Below are 25,909 nucleotides of genomic sequence, written 5' to 3'. Positions count from 1 at the left end.
TTTTAATATAATTATTTTGTGTGATTATGTGAAATGTGATAATTGTGATCCTTGATTTTCACCATAGCTACTTGACACATTTTGAGAAGAAATTGTAGGTGAAAAGTAAATTCAGGTGTACTCTGATAATAAGGAGTGCTAATAATACATTAAAATGCTAGGTTAAAGGGGAAGTACTGTTTTTTACAATCTGGACCTTATTTCTGGCATAAAAAATACGATTGTTTACTCACCCATACAACTTTTGTGTCATTCTTATTCCTTCAGGAGATATTTAGATCTGCGTATATCCATATAGTGGGAGAGACTGGGGCAGCCTCTAAATAACGCATTATCTGCTGCAAAACTCGTTCATTTCACCAATATTTGCACCCGCAATGGTCGGCTTGTTTACCTGTAATTTGCTACTACCTGCTTGTTACAGGTAAACAAGCTGACTGTCGCGGGTGCGGGCGGCGCTCAGAGATGATATCATCCAGGTCAGAAGACATCATCCGGGGTTTGTAGGTCAATCTACAGACCCTGGATGATGATAACAGGTAACTCCGGACTCAATGGGGAATAGCACTAGCGTACGATAACAAAATATTAGTGAAATGAACGTTTTTCGCGGCAGATAATGCGTTATTTATAGGCTGCGTTTCGGTTCCCCAGTCACTCCCACTATATAGATATACGCAGATCTAAATATCTCCTGAAGGACTACAAATGACACAAAAGTTATATGGGTGAGTAAACAATCGTATTTTATGCCGGAAATAAGGTCCAGGTTGTAAAAAAACAGTAGTTTCCCTTTAACAAGCAATAGTTAATGGAGACTCTCTTTGCCTTGTGCTTCCAGGTCTTTCTCCAGCTTGTCAGATGACAGTGAGGAGTCCAGAGCCAGGTACCTCTACAGGCAGTGGGTGGGACTCGGTTTGACCGATGTCCACCTGTCCAATCATACAGTTCTGCTCAGTCTTCCTGGTTCCACGCCCAACACCATCACCGACAGATCTAGTCACCAGTGTTTCCTGCCAAACGGGCTCCCCTGTGACCAGCGTGGACCAAATGACCTACCGAAGCAGCAGTTCTCCTACGCAGCCTACTCCGCTGTGGGAAGTGTGCAGGTACCTTCTAATACCCTCTACTGACATTTGCTGAATCAAAGGTTGCTCGACCCTTGTGGCTGCTGCCCTATGATCCCACTCTTCAGTGGAGTGAAGGGTGAAGGGTCACCACTAAAGGTCATAGCTAGAGGTTGTAGCTTCAAATGTTACTGCTTGGCCAACCACAGTTTAACAAAGGAAATAATGATATTTTTATTTCCCCTTGGGTCCAATTGATTTGTAGCATAAAGGTCCTTAAAATCCTTTGTGTATATCTTCTGAAACCATTTGGAAACCAATCTTCATTTTTGCTCACGAGTTGGTTATTCAATGTTGGTATGACTTACTTAATTGTAAGTTAGAACATTATCTAAAGCATGTCATTGGAAATACTTAACATGCAAACACTACTTGCACACTACATACTATGACCTCTGTTCCATAGTGATGAAATCTGCTGCAAATCATGAAGTGTATTTGTTTTCTACTCCAGCGTAGTTAAAATAGAACATCATTGTCATCATTTTATGAAATAAAAGCAGTGTGTTTCAACTGTTGAAATATCACACCAACGGTGTGTCATCGACTGGATGATGGGTAGACTTTGATTAGAGTTTTGCCTCTAGAATAGGGGAAACAGCTAGCCTGACTGATTTCTACACTCTGTAGGTAAGGCAAAGGAACACAATGCTTTATTTAGAAACAGTGCAGAAGGAGTGGAAGGGGACTGAACAAGGTAAGAGCAAGTGCCTTTTTCTGTGACAGAACACTGCATTATATTACCATTTGTTGGCTGCTTCGTGACATTTAAAAAAACAAAAATACAAAATTAATAATCTGCAGCCTCAACTTCAGATTCAGTTCAGTTCCTTTTTTCACGTACAGGGCCAAATCCTAACATAAGCCGAGAAGAGCAGCCAATAACCACAGAGGAGAAACAGACACCCACTGATCCAGAAACACATACAGAAATGTACAAGGAGAGGGAGGACAGAGATGAAACTGCACAAACTAGTGAAGAAAGAATGTAAAAGTGGCATATGGAGGAGAGGAGACTTTTTGAACTTTGATCATTACATTCTTTGTCCAGTTTTCGAATGACAATGCGTAAGACATCTGAACTCCCCAACCAGAAATAAACTTCTAAATCAGACATAATTTTATAATAACTTAACTCAATGCTGCTAATACGTTCAGTCACCACACTTCCAAATGTAAGTTCAACATCGACAGATGCATTTCCTTAAATTTTGTTCTCCTGAGACAGAGTAGAAGTCCAGAAGCTCTGGTGTTCAAAAAACAAAGCACAGTTCAATTTTCTTCCTGCTGCTCCTTCACTGCAGCGCAGAGGGACAATGACGAGAAGTATTGCTGTGTGACTGGTTGATCCCCAGCAGACTCTATTCCCAAGGCTGCTCTAAAAAGACCAGCCCATGAAGACCACCCTTCACCTCCACAGCCTCTCCAGAAAACACAGAGATTTAATCCCAGCTTCACAGCTCAGCTTGACTGCTGACCTCAGACCCGCCAGTTTTGTCAGCCAAACTGTAATAAGAGTTCTCCCTCCTCCCTTGCAGTCCAGCTGGCAAGATAGACGTTCTTTATTGCTCCACTTTCCTTGCAGAAGACCATCACACTTAAACCGGTTAACTTTTGCAGATGAGCCTGGTTCACACAGGGCTAATGATCAGTCATTCTGTCGAGGTACAAATACCATAATGTCATCAGCATAGGCTTGTACACTAAATACATTTTACCTCTGGAAACGTTAATGCTGTGAGGTTTTTCCTGAGTTGGTTTAAGAGTGGATCAATGGCCAAAGCAAATAGCATCCCAGATAGAGGGCAACGCTATCTCAAACGTCTTCAAAAGTGACCACCCACCTTCAACAGAACAGTTAATGAAAATGACCTTTACTTTGTTTCCCAAACTAAATACTTCAAGTGACATGGACAAATAGCAATGATCATCCCATAAAATTAATTTTCCTGGTCAATGGGAAAAGAGTCCTACATCTAACTCCTGTAATTTAAACAATGAAATTCAATTCAGTAATGATTGATGCCCATTGTTATGTGCTTAGAGGCACACTATGTCTACATCCATATACGTCTTTAGTCTATTTGAAAGATACTTTTCAATTATTTTGTACTGAGTACGGAGCAATGAAACCAGTCTCCAGTTTTTAAGTAATCCAAGAAATGGGTACCAGTATCAGCATCGCCCATGCGCATCTCCAGAGTAAAATCCCAGGGTTCAGACAGCTCTTAAAAAATGAAAAAGGTCTCTTTCCAGTAAAGTCCAGAATCTTTGATAGAACTCGGAAGGAAGTCCATCAATTCTGGATGACTTCCCACAGTTGAGCTGCTGGATTGCTGCAGACATCTCTTCAAAGATGATAGTGGAGTCTAATGATACTGACTGTGCTTCAGTCAGCCAAGGTAGCTTCTCAAGAATCTCAGCCATGAATAGAGCTATTCAAAGCTAGAATAGAAGACGATGGCTAACTTGCTCCTCTCTGATGGATCAGTTGTTATAATCCCATTTGGAAGTTTCAGATGCAACATTTGGTTGTGTTCCCTGACTCTTTTCTTGAACTTAAAGAAGAAGCGAGTTGGGGCATCTATATCTTTAAAAGCTGATATCCAAGCTCTAATTAATGCACATTTTGCTCTTCCATGTTTTATCCTACTCTCCTAACTTCTATTGTTAGTATTTTTTCTTATACACTACTCACAATAAGTTAGGGATAGTGTTATTTACATTTGGTCTGAATTTTAATGAAATAAGTAAAAAAAGTTCCCTTTGATATTACTAATAATGAATGAGAAGAAACACCATTTTCATTAGTTTAATATTTATTACCCCAAAAATTTAGACAATAACAAGGATAGCCCCAAATAACAAAATTGACAATGTCAGTAGCGGGTGTTTCCACTATTTGCCGCAATGAGAGCTTGACAGCGACGTCTCATGCTCCTCACTAGCCTCATGATGTTGTTCTGAGGCAATGCGTTCCACTCTTCCACAAGTGCTACACGCAGTTCTGCCAGGTCACGTGGGGGTGGGGTACAATCATCCAGTCTCTGCTTCAGCTGGTCCCAGACGTGCTCTATGGGGTTCAGGTCAGGGGACATTGTTGGCCATACCATATGAGGCACTCCGACTTCCTGAAGTCAAGCTGTGACAATTCTGGCACGATGTGGTGGAGCATTATCATCCATGAACAGAAAGTTGGGGGTGTGCTGGCGGAATTGGGGGATGATGATGGGTTCTGTGATGTCTCTGAGGTAAGAATGTGCAGTGACTGAGCCATCTACAATAACCAAATCTGTTTTGCGCTGACTGGTGATGCCTGCCCAGACTGTTGCACCTCCTCCACCAAAGCGAACCCTGGGGACCATGTTGACCTCGGCGTATCGCTCACCTCGCCTTCTCCAGCAACGCTGACGACCATCATTTCTGTGCAAGGTGACCCGACACTCATCAGTGAACAGGACGGTAGACCACTGCTGCATTGTCCAGGTCACATGATCTTGTGCCCACTGCAAACGTTCACGGCGGTGTCTTGGTGTCAGTGGAATCACCTGCAATGGTTGTCTGGCATTCAAGCCAAAGCGGTGGAGTCGGTTGCGAATGGTTTGTCTGGAAACCCTAGTACCCCTCACATCTCGTAAACGGGCCTGCAGCTGTGTGGCAGTTGCATAACGATGTCTGAGTGCATAGGTCCTTAGGTACTGGTCATCGTTGCGGTCTGTCACTCGTGGGGCTACACTCCTGGGTCTGTCACAAACTCTGCCAGTAGTTCTGTGTCTTGATGCAAGTCTGCTGATGACACTTTGAGACACACCAAGTTCACGAGCAACATCTGACTGCCTGCCACCGACCTGAAGGCGCGCTATGGCCAGGTGGCGCTGCTCGTCCGTTAAGTGACGTCGTGTGTTCATGGCTGTTTGAATGATGAACTTGGAATGACTTATTGACAATACCAGCTTTTTATACCCACAGAATGTTGAAATTGATGCCACATTGAAAAGGGTTGTCTTTTAGTATTTTTTATGTAAGGCACACTGTACACAGTGAGACCATTACGTGGAAAACACAAAATGAGGTGTGTCTATCACCCCAATTCAATTGCCTCCCTATCCCAAAAATCTCTGAAGTGAAACAAACACTGTATGTATGACATCCACTGAGTCTCTCACAATATCCCTAACTTATTGTGAGTAGTGTATATTATTCCTACTACCAGAGTCTTAATTTTCTCTTCTGGCCTGTCAAAATCATTTCTTTCAATAGCTTCTGCAATGTGCTGTATTACTCTTGACAGAACATTCTGATTTGTGTCTTGCCTACATCCCACCTCTGAGCCAAGTTGGTAAAATCTTTCTTTCTGAATCTCCACTGACTCCATAACTGCACAAAGCTTGACCGAAAGCTCTATCTATCAAGAGTCAGCTAAAGTGCAAGTATGGACACCGGTGACTAGTGTACCTTTAAAAAAAAAAAAAAAAAAGTCTAGGGAGAACTGATACGTTGAACAGTTTGTTGTTGTAGGTTGGCTTAGCATAGAGACGGTCTAATCCGGATGCTCCAACATTGCCACCAGTAACTTTTATCCACTTATATTGTATATTGTTTAAATGTTGAAGTTTCCTCCAAACATTTTTCCCAGCCATTTTCTGCAGTCATACTGGACAGAAAAGAAGCTGAAGGTGTATGAGGCTTTCGAAGAAAAGGAAAAACAGCATCAGTGCCTCACCCATTTTATTGGTGAGACTTTTCCTGAATGTAGTCAGTATTTTTTCTTTTTTTTTTCTTTAATCTAATCAGATGTTCACATCTCACATTTTTCCTAATCTTAATGAAACATCCAAGAAAAAAAATCCAATTTTGATCCCGGAAATAACTGCTCACTTGTAATGAATAGCTGTATATCATCATGTGACATTATCAGAGAACTGTGATCGAGAGTCGCCTTCCATATTCAGTGTTCATAGTGTTTAACTCACCTCATGCTACAATTTGGGGTTCCGCCTAAATTGTCTGAGTGTCAGTCTCTTCTTCTTTTGTCTGTCCACTACCTTCATTTTCCTCCACAATATGTCCCTGTCTGTCAGTTTTATTGGCGCTCTAATCCAAAAAACACTGAACACTGAACTGAAGAAGCTACTCGGATCAATGCCGAAAGGTCTTTTGAAAAACTCTACCAGTCCAGTTGCCTTTCTTAAATGTTTTTTGGATATACCTTGACCTGGATGACTGAGAACTTTCACAGACATATTGGAGCTTTTATTTCTCGCTTTGCTGTCCTCCTGCACGGTTCTTTTAGTGTTCGGTGCATCAGGCTGCAGGGTGCTGGTTGTGGCATCCCTTGCACCATGCTGCACTCCCTCTGTGGTGTTACTGCTCTTGCCACCTGCAGCCTGCGGCTCAGCTGTGCTGCTGCCACCTGTGCTGCTGCCAGCATCTTGCTCATTATGTGGGCAGGATCAACATTTATGGCTGACATCACATCACCATACTCAAGCCTTTCAAACTACCAGAGCTAGCATTGATAGAATGAAAAAAAATGTCATACATTAACTTGGATTGTACCTCTAAGCCTTGCATAGCATCATTCAGATACACAAACGCTTGTCTTGGCTGAATTTGCTTCAGTTTCGGGCTTTTACAGCCAACATGAACTTTTTGTATTTAATCAAAATGACTCCGCTTTCTTTAGAGTAGCTTGGTCAGGTTGAAAGGAGTTACCCCTGATAACGGTACATTTGGTTTGTATTTACAAGTATTCCCAGGAAGACTTTAAGTCTTTAAGACAAGGCTCTGGAAAGAATCTTATAGTCCATACAAAAGAAAATGGTCACTGGCCTCCACTTCTTTACGAAGGCCAGCTCCTCTTTTCTGGGCAGCAGGGAAAGTACTGCTTGCTGGCATGAAACAGGTAGAGATCATGATCAAAAACATCTCAACACAATGTGGTATAGCTCACAGGCAATGGTTCTCTGACTTCTACAAGCACTTTTGGAGGATAGGCTATCAATTCCTGTCCTGATTCCATCTGGTTGACAGCAACTGTCAACACATCCAGAGTCAGCTCACAGTCCAAGGCCACTCTCTCCCTTGAACTGAGCCAAGGAAGACAGGTCATCTGCTTTACTTCTGGCCCGAATCTAATCAGGCTGAGAAAAAAAAAAAAAAAAAAAAAAAAGAAGTTGGAGCATCCATGCTTGATAGCTAAAGGAAGCAAGACCTGATAACAGCTCCCTTCACTTTTTCCTGCAGGGGCATCTCCAGCCTCTTCTCCTGCAACAGATGGCCCGAGTCTCTTTGAAAATCCCCTTCATGCTTGTGATACTATTCAGGTTCATATATGTGTCAGGGTTTCTCATAGCCTGGCTGACGCGACTGCACATCTCAATGAGATGCTGGTCTGGAAACTACGTGTTTATTTTCTCGTATTTGAGGCGTGGTTTTACAAATGCCTAGAGCCGTTTATTGGGCGCTACGAATGTCTATCAAATGCGCCTGGTAATTCCCATGCTGCCTTGCGCGCGATTCATAGCCAAAGCCTGTTGGTAGCAGAGCAAACACATCCTTCTTGGCAATGAAGTCTTTCAACGCCAAACGTTGCTCTTTTTTTAAAATAAACTTGCGTTCTAAGCTACTTAAAACACTGTCTAAGGCTGCATCGAACGGTAACGTTAGGTCCGCTGCCATGTTGGATTAACACACTACAAGCTTCGGTGTCGCGCATAGACGTCGTCATCGTCTTGCTGCCCCCCCCCCCGTTCTGTGATTGGTTCCCTATCTCAGGCGAAAATAAGGGCGATGGTTTCCAGACTGCTTTTGCAGCGAGAATGAAATCGCGCGCAAAGCAGTATGGGAACACCCAGGCTAGGTTTCTCATACAATGTTAATACAATGTTGGGCCGCTAGTGTCCAGTTTACTCCGCCATGGTCTCATAACGTATAGGAAATGTTTTCGCACGCATCAAACAACTTTGTGCTTGCGTTGTTCTTCCTGTTGCTCCCCTCCCCAGAGCCGCCCTCCCTCCAGACCCTCCACACACATTGGCCCCACACCCGTTCTGTACTGAACTTACCCTGATGGAGAAAACGGCTCGGACAGCTCACGTAGCATGTGAACATACATTTATCCATATAATACCACGTTTCATCAGCCTTTTGTTCAGTATTCCTGCAGATGAACTGATGAACTGCACAGGCTGCTGCTATTTGTCGCTAAATCCAATATCCGTTTTTTGAAGATGTGGGAAACATTGAAAGTAAACATTGAACTCTCTGTTGTTGCATTATCACCTCAGTTACAGACAGAATTGTTGCATTTACAGCTGTTCTAACCAAAACATCCACCACAAAGGACACGGGGACCCTCCCATCATAGACCCCAATCTACCTACTCTGCTGAATTTGCATGTTTCATCATTAATGTTTAACTATCCCTACTTTAAGATTCTGTATACTTTAACAGCTTTGCTTTTTGAACAGTGTTGTCCCTTGTTGCTTATCTCAGAGTTGCAACAGGATTTTTGAGACTAAAGTGTTTTCAAAAACACTTTCATCTCTGAATGTGTTTTCTCTCATCTTTAGAACAGATTTAATTAATTTCTCAGTGTCACATTAGTAATCACTGACTTTGACTAGTACAGTGGTGTATGTTTCATCCTAAAACACATTTATTTACTCTAAAAAGTATAGATCTTGCAGGTGTCACCAACAGATATAATATCCATCTCACAGTCATAATACATGTCCTCTCCCACACCCGATACCTGCCTACTGGACATAGCCTCCATACTCTGTCCTTCTTTGTTTTCATTCTGATCTTCATCTAGCCCTGCAGCCTTTGAGACTGTGTTTATGTTTCAGTGGTCAGGCTGCTCAAGATAGTCACTGAAGGCTGTTGCTTGTGTGGCTGATCGTCATCCTGTGTAAGTGGTTAATGTCAGTATCTGAACCTGCGGCACCCTCAGCATAGGTCAAGGAACTAGGACCGCAGGACCGTCAACGGGCCCAAAGTCAGGCCTGGTCGCTGTATCTGCTGCTGCGAGCTAGGCAGCAACCCCACCATAAGATGTAGGACTGTCAGCGGCGTAACCCACCTCTGTTTATGCTAACAGGCAATGCGTTGTCTGCCCTACATCTCTCATGCATCAAAGACTGCACATGTTACAGTTTGGGATCTTTATATCTCCAATTTACAGTTTTAAAGTTCACTTTATAACTGTCCGTTAGAAATAAACAGCGAAACACCAGACACAGTGATTCGTGTAGATGGTACTGACCGCAGAAGACAACCACACAATCATGTCCTTAAAGAACCTTCCCTTAACCCTAACCTTTTCAATGATGTTGTGAACGTAATGCTCCTCTTTAAAAATCACAGCCACAGCTTTGTTCATTCTGGATGCAAAAGAGAGCTTATCATATCTTCCCTATCTGATCTCTCGTGCTAGACGCTGTCAGTGGTGCTGCAGTATTATGAATCTACTGGTTGCTTCTCCACTGGTTGCTTTCCTGATTAAAGGATATTACAATAGCTGTACAAACTATAATGTCCAGTGGAAAAACATCTTTATCACAGTGTTTCCATTTCTTTCCACAATGAACTTACTGTTCAGAACTCAAGAAGACAGATATGCTGCGTCACAGGGTAAAGACCATATATGTGAGAGAAAAACTATTAACCATGTAATGTAATAATTAGATAGGAAAGGTTAGGTGCTGTTTTATTGTTTATACTGAGCAGAGCAATAACTCCCAGTGAAAAAGACTTTTATGGCAGACACTGAATTTAGTTTGATAATCAAAAGCTACATACAAATTCTGCTCAACAGAGTCTGCATCAAGCCTTGTCGTATTTTCATGTTTTTGACGTAAGGGATGAATTTTTGGAAACACATTATTTTTCATATCCAAGTTATATTTGGAAGAAAGAATAAAATAGATTGGTATTGAATTCCACATTTCATATTCAACAAATGCACAAAATGGAACGAAACACACCTGGTTTAACTGTGTCATACTTGCACTGTATATAAATAGAGGAGAAGGAGACATGTTCTTAGTAGAGTGCCCCAGGCCATGTCTTCCAGACAGCAGTTCATGCACAATGTACATAAGATATTACAGGGATAAGAATAGATTTTCTTAGTAGAACAGCATCAGCAAATTCAGTGCACAAAATTCCTATAATCTTCTTCATCTTCAGTGTGGTATTTGCATCATACTAGATGCACGGTTAATCTTTTCTACCATCCTACAAGAGTGTGAAGGTTAATGGGAGTCATTATGCATGTAGTCCGCCCGCGCTAGCCAGCAGACACGTACACACAAAGAGTTGCAGTTACACTATTTTTAGAGGATCTTACTTCTCTGTATCCCAGGAACAGAGAACCGAGTTGAAGGAGATGCTTGTTATTCCCTTGAGCCCCTTCCCGGCCTGAGGGCAGATGAAAAGTTGGAGTGACTCTCTGAATACCAAGTTTTCCCTCCTCTTTTCTCCCCCTTCCTCTCTCCTCGTTCTCATTTCTCCGCTTTGCTCGATCCATCCAGCTGTCCACTCGTCGAAGTCTACCCAGAGGAGGGTCACAGTCATCCATCACCAGATTATTTTCTAACTCCATTCCTGAACACTGCTTTGAATTAAGCGGCGGTTTGCAGGATCTAAACATGGCTTTCACACAATTAAATATGGCATTTGTGATGGATGGATGGATGGTGGCCGACAACAAGTATACTGGACTAATAGGTCCTAGTGTTGGTTGCCTTGTTTTGCTGCCGCTGGGGGAACTATGCTATGACGCACACAAACAGGTATGCAGAGAGATTAAATAAAAGGTTATAAAATTTAAAGTAGATTTAGAAATCAGAAGTTTGGATTATTCAAAATAATGACTGTTGGATGCAGTGTTGCAATATGCATCTTGTAGAACAATAAGTGAATGGATATATTCCACAGACTTTGCGTGTACAGGTATGATATAGGAGCTGCTGTCATGTCAGGTCTCAAACAAATCAATCAATATCTTTATCCTTGATAATTAGGATGTGTGCAGTTCAAAAACATTAATAATGTGTTTACTATTTTCTATTCTGTAGATGTTTTTAACTGGAAGGATCCGATTTTGTAGGAGGGATGTAGAGGCTTCATAGACAAGTAGAGACTTTCCACAGATTTAGGCTGCATGGAGATGCATACTTTTGTGAACATGCATACAGATCAGAGTGGCTGAAATAAACGGACCCTACTTTTCACACTAATAAGCTAAATAATAATCAGCCACAACATTAAAACCACTGACAGGAGAAGTAAATAGCATCATAGCACCATCTTGAGACAATGCAATGTTCTGCTGGGAAATGTTTGGACCTGGCATTCGTGTGGATGTTACTTAGACATGTACCACCCACCTAGTCCAGACCAGGCACCCGTACCCCATAGCAATGACACTCCTTGACACAGGCACACACACAAAAACAGTTTAGGAACAACTCAAAAAAACATGAAAACATGAAAAACAGCACAACGTGTTGACATGGCCTCCAAATTCCCTAGGTCCCAAACTGATCAAGTATCTGTGGGATGTACTGGAACAAGCCTGATCCACAGAGGCCCCTCCCCTCAACCCTTAGGACCCAAAGGCCCCCACTAACAACATTCTGTTGCCAGACACCACAGGACACCCTCAGAAGGCCCATGTCCGTTCTCTGATGAGACAGCTGTTTTGGAGGCTCAAGGGAGACCTACACAATATTAGGAAGGTGGTCATAATGTTATGCATGATCAGTGTATGCCATAGTGTCTAATAAAATTTGTCCAAATTTGTGTGCTACTCTCCTGTACTCTCCTGTACGCACTACCACTACGTCTCAGTTTTACCCTCGGCCGTACCGGGAGTTTTCCTGTCGTACCTGGTTGTACAAGGAGTTTTCACAAGTAGTCTTCTTCTGTCAATACATAATAGTACTTAAACTACATAACCCAGGGGGCACCAAGTGTTACAAGTGTACTTGCTGGCACTAAGTCACACTCACTTTTTTTCTTGCGAAGCACAAGGTCACTCGGTAACCCATTTCACAATTCTGGATAAATGGGGAATAGCAGAAGTAGAACACACCAGTGACTTCAAAAAGTGACTCTTCACTCAGAGAACTCAGACCAGAACAGAGGTGGAGTATAATATAGCTATCCATACACTGAACGGATGACTTGAATGAAGGTAGAATTTATCACCAAAATTCTGCATTACCTTTCATTACAGTAGGTGCACCTTATATTGGCAACTGAGCAAACGTGCAAAGATTATGTTGATGGATTTTGCCACTGTAAATAATTATTTGTCTTGAACTACAGAATCCTTCTAAATCGTGTTTATATCTGAATGGCCTTACACATCACTTTCTCGTATGATGGGTTCACACTACAAGTGACTTGAGGTTTTTTTGGCTACAGTATTATTTAAGTTGAATCAATAAATTAGATTTTTACTTTAAAGAAACATGTGTGGTCTCCACATTTTGTCCCTCCTCTGAGCCAGGTCGTGACCGCAATTATGACCACATTCATCAGATTGTGGTAATGGCAGTTTTTCTATACTGTTTTTGGGTGGAACATCACACATGATGATAATGTTTTCTTAATTTGGAGAATGTTTGTTGATCTCATTCATTTTGACTGATTGATTGAGTCATGTGGTGATAAATTGTTATTAGTTTGACTGGTGTTCTCCTCTGTTAGACCTGTGTAGCAGCAGGTTGTCATAGGGAATCTGTTGTAAGGGGTTCAAAAGTGGTTGGAGCCATTGGGTCGGGATCACATTCAGGGTTTTTGCCATGTTCCTGTTTTATGCAACTGCTTTCCAAGGCCGCTGAGTTTCAGTGAATAAATACTCACCACAAGTACCTGTGCGAAGACTAGGTATCAGTTTAGTGATTTGTACAGTACCTCAATTTGATTATTTTTTTTTGTGTGTGTGTGTGGATTGTCAGCTTTAGTTGGTGGGGATGGCTAACATTGTTGCTGAGTTCATTCAGTCTCCCACTGATGAGTTGCTGGATCAATGCATGGAGACTGCTCAGCCTTACTCTGTTGAAGCTGATCTCAAGTGCACAAAGGGCTACATGAAGAGCATCATAAAGGCTAACCTGCAGGAAGGTGGTTTTCTGCCAGTCAGGGGAGGTAAGAGTGGAGTAAATACTTCTGTGGCTGGTTTAACATTTGAACAGCAGAACAAACTGCTGCTGCTGAATTTAGAGCATGAAAAGGAGTTGGAAAGAATGAAATACAGAACAGAACAAATGAAATTGGATTTGGAATTGCAAAAACTAGCAACGATTAAGGATGGGGGGGCGGGGGGGCACTGGTCCACATAGATTTGCCGCTTTTGTTCCGTTGTACTTGTTTTAATGTGGATAAATCAAGTCTCTATGTATCAAGCTACTTACGAATAACAGAAGAATAAAAGATTTATGAGTCCTAATGGTACTTTTAGTGGGAGTGGTTAAGACAGCATGGGACATGATTATCACTAAACTTTGCAATACTCATAGTGTTGCTGATGGTCTAGAGAATACCTGATCTTAATTTATGTGTGTTTAGGGGGGGTATTTATCTGTGACTTTGAAATCTGGTATTTCAAGAGGCAGTAACGTTTGTGCCTGCACTATATATTTTCAACCCAAACCATAATGGGTTTTGTTTTGGGGGGGGGGGGGGGGGGGGGGCACTGGTCCACTGGTCCACATATTGATGTAGCAAATGACATGAGATTATTGCAACAGTTTAATGCAAAAAGTGTGGAAACTTTCATTTGTATGCTTGAGCGTGTTGCGGATTCAAGAAACTGGCCTGATGAGGAGCGAACTCTAATGTCGCAATGTGTCTTCACAGGTAAAGCACAAGAGGCTTATACCGCCCGGCGCCCTATCCTCTGAGGGCTGTAAAGATTACAATTTGGCAAACGCAGCTGTTCTGAAAGCATATGAGTTCGTTCCCGAAGCATATCGCCAATGTTTCAGGGGCTAGCTAAAGACCGGTAAACACGTGTGGAACATTACATCACAACATATATTAATGAACACAAAATCACGTGTCCCAGCAAGGCTGCAGTGCTGGTTGACGAATATTTGTTAACACACAAGCGCATCTTTGGTGAGTGGTACCAGAGTGACACGTGGGAGGAACACCTCCAGAGGGTACAGGCTCTTTTTAAAAGGCTGGTGTGAGCTTGTTTGACTGTCAACCTGTCTAAATGTGAGTTTGCAAAAGCCGCAGTAACCTATTTGAGCAAGGTTGTGGGACAAGGGGAGGTTCGTTCCATTCATGTCAAAGTTTTGGTGATACAGGCATTTCCTGTTCCGTCCACTAAGCGGGAGTTGTTGCACTTTCTTGGGATGGCGGGTTATTATTGTGGTTTTTGTGCCACTTTTGCTTCAGTAGTGGCTCCACTGACTGAGCTGTTGAAGGCTGCTGTTAAATATGCTTGGTCTCTTTGTCAGCAGGCATTTCACCAAATGCAGAGCCTGTAGGCCAGTTAGCTTCTTCTCTAGGAAGTTTAAAGTGTACCAGAGGCACTACTCAGTAATAGAGAAGGAGACCCTTGCTCTTATTTGGGCTCTTCAACACTTTGTCAATGCAGAGCCTGACCCAATATAAACATCAGTGTTTTGCGCTCACTTCAAAATCTGCATCAGAGGTTACTGTGCTGGGCTTTATTTTCCCAACCTTATCATTTGGACATACGACATATTAAGGGCCAAGGTCTTGCATAGGGGTGTATTTGGAACCAATTTGTCTCCACCTCCACCCACTCAAATCTCACTCCATTAAACCAAGATGGTGATGATCAAAATGCCAGACTTGAGGCTTCAAAACCTATGGCTGCAAGAATCGTGGGTGATGTCACAGTGGCTTCTCTTAGACTCACATTGCTCATGTTATTTATGTCCTTTCACACTGTAATTCCCACTTTTGCACAAAATCAGACCGTGGGATTTTTATTTTTCTCCTTTTAACACTTCAGTTTCATTAATTGGAATGTTTCAACTGGCTTCACTGCTTGGTGGTTAATAACCAGAAATAAAGAACAGCAACAGATGTGGGAAACTGCACCTGAGACATACCCAAGTGCCATAGGAGCAGTGGGATTTGCAAGGACGGAACAGAGAAAATACACAAGTAGCAGCATCTCGGGTGACAGGAATGTCCACAAAGTACATGAAATTCTCCTGGTACCGTACACTTTCACTAGAGGATGTTATCCATCAACAGAAGCAAGATACAGATCTCCCTATAGAGCCTCAAGACCATTTGGTCTCGACTCTAAGAATATATGAAAACATGCAAGATAGGCAAACGAGTAAGTTGGGGAAGAAGGTAAATTGTTTATGGACCTACATAGCAATATGGTAACTTCAGACCATTGCACTATACATCATTTCTATGAAAACTTAAAAAATCTTTTAAAAAATGCTTAAAATACAGTATAGTCAGTCAATTTGCTGTACCTTTAACCATTCTATGTGTTACTTGAAGTTGTATGCAGCTGTCGTTTCCACTAAATATGGTTATTTTTCTGTTTCATTTATCAAAAAAATATGCTATGATATAATATAATATAATATAATATGATATAATACATTTACAGAAAATGACCGTCCCTATCCCCCAGTGGCCCTCTCACACCTGCCCGTGCTCGCTACATCTTTCAAGTTTATCATCCGCTGGCACACGGACAAGAGCGTGCACGCACATGCAAACAACGTCTTCCATGCAGCCTACACTACTGATTAGAAGCAGCCCATTACAAAAAGAAATATAGATGAACGTGTGCAAGCTTTTACTCAAGAGAGCATACAAGACAGATCCACTAGGTCAACAATGTGTGTCTATAAAAGCATACAGATACCTTGATATGCGTATGTGCACTTGTGCATTCAGGTTTTGCCCTCTCTGCGGGAATAATGACTGCTCGTTAGAACAATCCAAATGTATGTAAATGATAGACTATAATAACCCAGTCTGGGATGTCAAGACATTGTCATGTATGGATTTTGTTGAGGCTTTTCACTTAAACCTGAGTGACTCATAATGCACAAAAATGCATCTTACTATAAAATACAAGAATAACAATAGATCTTACTGCATATGCGATACTGTTCTTCAGTATAAGAAATGAGTTAATACTAAGAAGGTTGCAAATTAACAAGACACTTAAGCCGCCTTGTCCGTCATCAACGGCAATGCATTAAACATGGAAAGCTTTAAAATCTCCAATGAAGTCAATTAGCATTCCTTAGGAACTGGTTATACGTATCATCATATAAATCATGGCTTCTGTTAAAATGAACTCAACCTCTTCAAAGATAAAGAAAATAAAATGTTCAATCTGCAAATATTGGGCACATGTGCTCCATAGTTAAACAAAATCACCTCCTTTGTAAGGGCAGCCTTGAAGTATGATTACAGTCTGTACGAGAATACATTTGCAGGATCGAGGCCACATAATGTGAAAAGGACAGACACGTCAAGACTGCATAATTATGACATTTTTTGTTCAATAACCCTACGCCTTTAACAGGGGTTCATCAAGACATAATATATATATATTTTTTTAAAGTATATTATTCAGCAGCTTAGTAATGCTTAATGTAAAACTGGAATAATTGATTTAATAATTTATGGTGTAAGTCCATATGCCATAACCCATGGGCTGACTGGGCCTTTCTGTGTGGAGTTTACATTTTCTCCTTGTGTCTGCGTGGGTTCTCTCCGGGTACTCCAGCTTCCTCCCACCGTCCAAAGACATGCTCATTAGGTTCATTGGTGATTCTAAACTGGCCGTAGGTGTACATGTGAGTGTGAATGGTTGTCTGTCTCTCTGTGTTAGCCCTGTGATAGACTGGCAACCTGTCCCGCGCCTCTCGCCCGATGACAGCTGGGATAGGCTCCAGAAGACCCCGCGACCCTTAACAGGAAGAAGTGGTTACAGAAAATGAATGAATGAATGAATATACTGTGTTTTAAGGGTAGACTAAACGTCATAGCTACATAGCCTACTGAGGAGAAGCCACATCAGCAGTAATCCATGTAAGCAAGTTAGCTAACTTGGTTATCATCATTAAGGGCAAACAGTACCAAAAGAAAATGCTCTTTTTCTGTATTCAAAACAGTCAGACAACTTCACCTTCCCCTGTTTTCTTTAACTTTTGAAGTATATTCCATATATAATGATATCGCAGTTTGGCAGCCAGACAACTCTCGCAACACCGACAAACCCAGCAACACTCCCTAAAAGAATTTATTTTGGGGAAGTTTAATTTTGTGGTTTGGTACTCTGCATATCTGGCTAAGCATTTAGACTCCGTTCATCGTTCACATTCTGTGGATTTTTCCAACAACTGAGCACAGACGGCGGTGACAGGAAAGGCTGTCACAGGAAAAACGGTTCCCTCGCTGCAGCGCAGGTACCCAAATGCTGTGAGATGAGCAAGGGACATAAATGTGCTTTGAAGAATATTAGAAGCTTATTTTGGTGGATGAGCAGTAAGGCTCACACTTGCCTACAACTGGTCTCTGTTCTCAAAGTAAGAATGTGCCATATTAATGTAGCTTGCAATTTTTTAATTAAAGGAAAATCTCTAATCTTAGTATTTACAAGGGCAGTCTGATTGCTGCAGCACATAAATGTACATAATGCATTGCTTTATTTCATTTCTGCTCCTTTATGTCTCATTCCATCATCCAAAAAGTGATATGTTTTTTTTTTTTATTATTATTGTTATTGTTGTGCAGCAGCTTGGACCCTGTGAGAATTTTCTGCACGGCTTTCATAACAGTGGCCCTTTCAGCCTCCTTGTTGTCTGACATAATGACAGTGTCACTGTAATGCCGCATTATTTACTTGATGTGATAAGAGTTAATTACAGGATTTGAGCAGCCCTCAGCCAGTAGACTGCAGAAACAATCCATGACCTCCTTTCTCTCCCCCCTAAATAGCTGTTTTTCTCCCCTCCTTCTTCTCTCTCTCTGCATTGGGAAAAAGAAAGTCAATTTCCCCCCATTCAGTTTGCCGCTTTTGTTCCGTTGTGCTTGTTTTAATGTGGATAAATCAAGTCTCTATGTATCAAGCTACTTACGAATAACAGAAGAGTAAAAGATTTATGAGTCCTGCTGGTACTTTTAGTGGGAGTGGTTAAGACAGCATGGGACATGATTATCACTAAACTTTGCAATACTCATAGTGTTGCTGATGGTCTAGAGAATACCTGATCTTAATTTGTGTGTGTGTGTAGGGGGGGGTATTTATCTGTGACTTTGAAGTCTGGTATTTCAAGAGGCAGTAACGTTTGTGCCTGCACTATATATTTTCAACCCAAACCATAATGTTTTTCTATTTATTTTTTTGAGTTACCTAAAGCTAACCATGCAGCAAGAACACAGAGAAACACAAAACAAGTCAAAGAAAAACAGCAAAACAGCAAAAGGAAAAAGGAAAAACGGCGAACGTTACCACATGTGGTGGAGGCATATCAAATGAAGATCCTGCCAAATGAGAAATTTCACTCGACATGAATCAGTTGATGACGGTTTCACAGACTGTCAGGAGACTGTGTTGACACGTTGCGGAAGAAGCGTGAGGTTGTAAGAACAGTGGCTTCAGCAGAGATGCGTTTAGACAAATGTGTTTTCATTAGAAACTCTGCAGCTGCACAAAAAGAAGTAGTGGTCTTTAGAGGAGTTAAGCGGTCTGCGGCGGTACGGCAGGGGGTCGTCAAAACAATTTTTCATATATTTTTTTTTTTTCTTTTTTTCTTTTTCAATTTTCAAATTTACACATTAACATGAATCCAACATATTGTAATGGATTAATGTAGACAAAAGATGTTATCTTGTACACACATTCAGCGACACACAGGAACTCTCTCAAGCTAAACAGTGCCAAGTTTAGCCTGGACCCGTCCCTACAAAGAGTACGACCAACCCCTATTGTTGCTGTGCCAATAGCTTTGAATATCTTAGTATTGAATGCACATTAACAAGGTATGTGTATACATAGCAATAGGCCCAGTTTAATATAAAACACAATTTTATACAATATATATAGTAGTAGGGGGTCACTGCGTCTCTCTCTATCAGTTTGGGGGTCCTTGGCCTGAAAAATGTTGAAAACCCCTGTGATAAAGCATTCTCTGAGCACTTCAAAAGACATGAATACTTTTCTGAGTTAATAAAATATACTAATATCAAATACTCCTAGTCTTGACAGAGGAACCAGAATGTGTCATTCTGAAGACATGTAGCCATTTAGATATGATTCCCTTCTCAGGTAATTATGGAGCACACTCATTTTCAGCTTTCAATATTCTTTCCATTTCTGTTTTAATGAAAGTGTGGATGTATCTTTAGTGAGATTTGGAAATGGATTTTGTAGTCCCAGTCTGCAAGTAAGAATGAGAAAGCTCTACTCCGCTAGAAAAGCTGCTTACGCACACAGAACCGTTTGATTAGGGTGACTTTCAATAAGAGCTGGAGTTCTCCCATGATGGATATGCTGTTTTAAAACACATAAATGTAGTTCTGGTATATAAACTGAATATTTATTAATTTATAGGCTGAAAGTAGTCAAAGTTATTGGACACGGCCCATCAAGCTATATTAGTCTACTTATCATCCTCGGAAAAATTGGAAACCAAATTTTCGTGTGAATGACAGGCTTGCTTAAAATGAAAAAAAAATAAAATGCTCATCTTATCTCATCATCGGGAGAATGATGATGTTCGCAGCTCCAGCCAGACAGAGGACACTTACATCGTTAATTTCATTACGCCGCCGTGAAACGAAAGAAAGAGGCAGAGAGGAAAGAGAGATGGATCTAGTTCAAGCAGCACCATCTCAGCACATATAGAAATACTTCTGTATTACAACATGCTCTGTCTTGTCCTGTTCCGTGGACTGCAGTTTAAATGGAAGACTTTTATGATGCAAATGCAGGCAGTGGTGATAAATCTCTCTCCTTCTTTTTCTCCTGAGCTCCCCAGATGCAAAGAGATCTTCTCTTTCTCTTCTCTATCATTTGCACTCTCGGGCTCTCTCTACCACTCGCTCGCTTTTTTTCCCCCACTGCAGCATCGTGTTACACTGGCCCCCAGGCCACATGAAAAATGAATCAGGCCCAGGTGATGCAGTGAGGAGGGGAGGTGTTAAGAGAGGGGTAGGATAGAGAACAACAGAAACAGGGAGGGAGGGAGCGAGAGAAAGAGAGAGACCCCAAAAAGTGATGCTTTGACTTTCCTCCACTACTTCTAGGTCACTTTAATCTGGGAGACGACAACACACACACACGCAATGTAACACACACACACACACACACAAACATTATTTCGTAATTTCAGAGTACTATAAAGTCATCACATTCTATCGTAGTGTTTTTCTATTGATTGTAAAACCTTCCTAATGAATGATTACATTGCACACTGGTAATTATTATTATTATTTTTTTCACTTGCAATATTTAAAACACAACTGTGTCTAATGGACTGTTAGACCGGAAGAAAATTGAGAAGCCCATGTCCAGAACATAAAAAAACAAACAAAAGTGGTATGAGCAACAGCCTATACTGTATGGTAAATGTCACATGACTCACATGAAAAGTAGACCAAACCTCTGCTGGCATTGGCACCACTGACTGCCAACTTGTGTGTACTGTATGTATCATAGAGGCAATCATCTCACATCCCATCACTATAAAACTCCGTACTGATTTTGGCACAGTCCAGTGGATGTGTAGCTTTTGCTGACCGTGGTACGAGCAGGACTATTCCCTTTGAGATGTCCACAATGAGAAATGAATCGGCTCTCTGGACTTTGCGGTGTCCATTAATTCTGTTGGACATCTCGTCAGGCGTTATCCCTTACAAAAATGTCGACTGACATCTGGGTGCTGTATTACCTTCATACATCTTGGAAAGACATTTGCTTAAACTGCATTTAACATGAATTTGGTAACTGCTAAGGGCGTGCACTATTTCTCCTCTCCGGTGGTAGATGATGGATGTCCATTATGAAAGTGTGGAGGACCTCAGGAGAGCCTGAAACATACCCTTCGCCAAAGTGATTTTAGGGTGCTGTAAAGTCATCAGATTGCATTCTAGTGTCTTTCTATCGATTACAAAATGTACTTAAGGAACGGTTACTGATAAGTTATTTAGTAATTTTTGATGTCAAATGTCACATGAATCAAACAATCATATTAATACAACACTCCAGTACATCTAAAGTGGCCTACAAAGCTCTGCAGGCAACGGCATCAGCAACTATCTGATGGTTTGTATCACAGAAGTAATAATCTCCATCCATTTGCCATTTAGTTGCGGCCTATAAGTTGCATGTGACAGTATTGACATTGATTTGGGGGCAGTGGTATGGATATCTTGTCATGGTATTAACCTCAGAACATTTTATCCTTTCATGAGATTGAGTTTTGAATATTTTCTGTGACCCTATCACGTGTTACTTCCTGTCTGTGTTTTCCCATCCTTGATTATGTGATTGGTTTCTCCGTCTCCTCCCACAGAAGTCTCACCTGTGCCTTGCCTTTGTCCTTGTGATTGTCAAGTCTGTTGAGTTATCTACTTGTTTTGTTAATTTATTTGTTCTCGTTCCCTGGAATACCTGCTCATATTCCCTTGTGCTTCTGTTCAGCTTGTGTCTTGCTTTTGGTCTTTTGAACTACCTGCATTTTCATGACAGCACTTTATGTTACTACCCTGAGTAGGTTTTCATTAAACTAAACTTATTTCATCCATTCCTTGTTTTTTGGTGTGCATGTCCTACGTTTGGGTGCTACCTCCTTGCTGCACATCATGACATGTCTAGCTTTTGTTGATAATTGTATAAGTGGGATAACGCTTACTCCTCAGTGTCAGTCATCCTATTGGACACCTCATCAGCATTGTCCCTTACATAAACATAACGTCACATCTCGGTGGTAACTACTGATCCCTAAGAGTGTGTACTGTGTGTTCTACTCACCAGGGGGAGGTGGTGGATGTTCAGTACGGCAGTGTGGATGACCTCAGGAGAGCCAAAGACACCCTGAACCTCACCAACCAGATTGCGGTGGTCAAGCTTGGCCAAGCACCTTTACTGTACAAGGTAAGATTAAATCAAAACTTCGCAAAGTGCTGCCGCTGTGCTCTGCTCTGCTGAGTATTGAGATCTACCTGATACTAAATCCTGCAGCAGAAAACATATTCACTTAGACTGAGGAATGAAATCGTTTGATCTTAAAAAATAAGTGCAAGGTATAACTCTCATATGATTTTCATATAACAAGGTGGTTAAGAGTGGGCTTATTAAATGATTTTCAGGTATTTTCACTTACCCACATCCAAATATATCTCTATCCCCTTTAAAAAAACGAAATCCAGCTGGCTGCACAAGGTTTGTTATACTCCATATTGCACACCATGCATCACTAATTCTTATATTATTTTTTAATATGAAACCCCCATAAATAACTTGTGTATCCGCACATCCCCAGCACAACAATGTCTTAATCCATTTGCCTTTATATGAAACAGCATTAGCAGTGCATTGATTGATTAGGCCTGTTTCACCTTGGATGTGTGCCACATTCTGCTCAAAGCATTTTTTTCATCAATTAGAAGATGACAGAGGAAATATGAATTCCAATCCAGTTAATTAAAACATAAACATCCACTTACATGTTAATTACTCGTAAATTTATCTTCACTTTCCATTAAATCAAAGGTAATTTAATTATACTAGCCTGATTACAAACTCCGTGAGGACTTATATAATATTTCGTAGTGGAGATTATACTAATGCAAATGTATTGTGTCTGTGACTCAACAAATGTCAAGTTAGGTGTCGTACAGTATACATTTAGCATTTGTGGATATTTCTGTTTTTGATAGATCCTGGAAATCTGAATTTCTGATTGAAAGAATTAAATAATTTTTTTATTTGTTTGTTCCAGTGCTTTAACTGCACCTTGTGCATAGTTATAATTACTGATATGTACTTTCTTCTTCTTTGCTGATGCCTGTCAAGAGAATAGTGATGGAAATTCACTTCAGTCACAAACACAGTGCATCATGCATTGGTAACTGTTGATGTCTTTCTGTATTTGTCTCTTATATTTTTTAAAAATATAAATAAGAATTCAGGGCACTGATGCCTCACAGCAAGAAGGTTCCGGGTTACTGGGCCTTTCTGTGTTGAGTCTGCATGTTCTCCCTGTGTCTGCGTGGGTTCTCTCCGGGTACTCCAGCTTCCTCCCACCGTCCAAAGACATACTGGTTAGGTTCACTGGTGATTCTAAATTGGCCGTAGGTGTGCATGTGAGTATGAGTGGTGGTCTGTCTCTCTGTATTAGCCCTGCCATAGACTGGAGACCTGTCCAGGGTGTACCCCGCCTCTCGCCTGATAACAGCTGGGATAAGCTCCAGCCCCCCGCAACCCTTCACAGGACAAGCGGTTGCAGAAGATGAATGAATGAATGAATGAATGAATGAATGAAGATAACACTAAAGGTTACGACAATTACAGTTTAATATGCTGTAAATGTATTGATCAAACTTCTAAGAATTGCCATATGGTTGAAATCTCTGGAAGAACTAGTAGGTGGAACTTTGGTTGGAACTACTATTATTTGCAAGAACTCTAATCCCTTAAGTCAGGACAAAAAAAACTGAGCTTGTTAACATCTCGGTAAAGATATTTTCCGCATTGATTTGTAGATTTTACAGTCTTTTTTTTAATGTATGAATTTGAATGGAGATTTCAACCCTTCCAGTACAGTCTCCTGACTGGCAGTCTGTAAGTAGTAGCGCTGCACATGATTCTCCCTTTTTTTTTTCATAATTTAAAGTGTTGCTTTGAAAATATTTAATTTAATTGGGCGTAATCTTTTTTGATCACATGGGTTTTCAACAGTTTTCAGTACAAGAACTTCTAAACTGACAGAGAGAGACCCCCTGTGTATATATATGGAATGTTAACTCAGATGTTCACTTCATTGTACACAGTTTTTTTACGTGTTTCCTTTGCTTTGTCCTTTGAGCGTTTCTCTACTTTTTAATGTGAAGTTAGTGATAAATGACACGTTAATGAGGCATAACAAGAGTAAATGGAGTCCTGCCAAAGAAAGGAGAGACAATGTTTAAAGAGGGGTCACTATGCTACGTTTGCATTGAGATTTTTGATGATCCATTAAGTCAGACTGAAACAGCTTTCACATGGGACCTGTCTAGCAACAGGCTGCTGACCCATTTTTTCCCTCTTCACCCACAGTTTGTGACAAATTTGATCATGTGCGCTCCATAATGTATCTGTGTGTCAGCAGGTTTGAGAAATGATTGCCCTTTACATATAAGTGGGGAAGAATGATTGATGAGCCTTGCACTCGCGCTAATGAGTGTGTGACGGTGACTGCAGGCCCAATGTTACACATGCAACTAGATTCATATTTGACACACACGCATAACATGTGTTTATCATCATATTTTATCTCATCAGGTTCTATTAATATCAGTAATATCAGCTTTGGCAAGCACAATACAGAAGTCCACTATGGTCCTATTTCAATGTATTGCCACATTATAGCAAAGTTATTCTTAAAAGTGTATTAATCCTGCTCAGTGTGATCTGTGACGTTCAACCATCCTAGCAAAGAGATTTGAGGTAAACTTTGGTGAACAACAACAGAATTTTTTTCTGCTAAAGCCCCGTCCACGTTTAAAACAATTCGATCATCACCCATTGCTTTGTAGCTCACGGGTGGTTGTTAGTGGACATTCCTGCCTCCTATGTGCGTGTATGTGTTTTGTTCCAGTGAAGGACAGAGTCGTGATGAGAGCAGAATGACCATGGCTGGTGTCACAAACTCAATAAAATAGTCATCTGCGGTCATAAAAAACAAGGACACTACATCTCCCATGAACAACAGTGAAATACTGCTCTGTATCACGGCAGCTGCAGCGCAATCTCTCCCACACACAAACCATTCAGTCATTGATGCTGGCTATGTAAACACCATCACAGTGCACCCTTTGATCATCTTGAACAGCCATCATCTGAGGAAAAATTAACTTCAAAAAGACAATACAAAGTTACTTTAGTATTAATAAATGTACCTTCTTCTCTGTAGTGAATATTAGATCATAAGCATCCAACATACAGGCAGTTGCTGTGTCTGGTCAAAAAAAAATAAAAAAATCTAAGCAGGACAGCATAATATTGCTGCTGCACTTTGTGTGATCTCAACTTTCACAATAATATTAATATACTACAAAAACACTAGTAAATACAGTAATACAGTAAATTAACCTACCTATAAGTACTGGTTATAGGCTTTAAGCATCATGTCAACTAGTCACTGATCACATGACAAAGTGAGGACCCCAGTGGGTTGTTCAAACTAGCAGTGGTTCATCAAATGTGTGGAAATACTTCACTAAAGATGAAGCCCATACTACCGTGACATGTAAAATATGTAAGTCAGTCCAAAAATACAACACAAGTACTACTGTGATGCACACTCATCTAAAAAAGGCATCCGCTAACACTAGTAGAGGAACAGTCCAAGTCCCCTTGACAGTAGTCAGTTAAGAACTTCACCAAATGCCCTGCGGTAACCGAGAGAAGGAGGCTGTAAATCAGCAATTGTCTGGTAAATTTATATTAGAGCTTTAGCTGCAGTACACGGAAAAGACTTGAGGTATACCACATTTTTTTCATAAGTTTGGTGGACTATTCCATCTTGCAACA

At 41.0% G+C, this 25,909-nt stretch overlaps 1 protein-coding gene across 1 annotated transcript in view; it reads left to right on the top strand.

The window, feature by feature from the left end:
- naaladl2 (N-acetylated alpha-linked acidic dipeptidase like 2) overlaps positions 1–25,909 on the top strand; it is a 372,313-nt gene that overhangs the window by 130,594 nt on the left and 215,810 nt on the right. The window contains exons 5-6 of the mRNA XM_084547593.1: positions 842–1,109; positions 22,151–22,270. Of these exons, the coding sequence (XP_084403719.1) occupies positions 842–1,109; positions 22,151–22,270 (388 nt within the window). The remainder of the gene's footprint in view (positions 1–841; positions 1,110–22,150; positions 22,271–25,909) is intronic.

The sequence above is a fragment of the Chelon labrosus genome (assembly GCF_963514085.1).
Source record: "Chelon labrosus genome assembly, chromosome: 7".
Lineage (NCBI taxonomy): Eukaryota > Metazoa > Chordata > Actinopteri > Mugiliformes > Mugilidae > Chelon > Chelon labrosus.
Note: the sequence above shows the minus strand (reverse complement) of the source record. Positions and strands in the feature narration are given on the sequence as shown.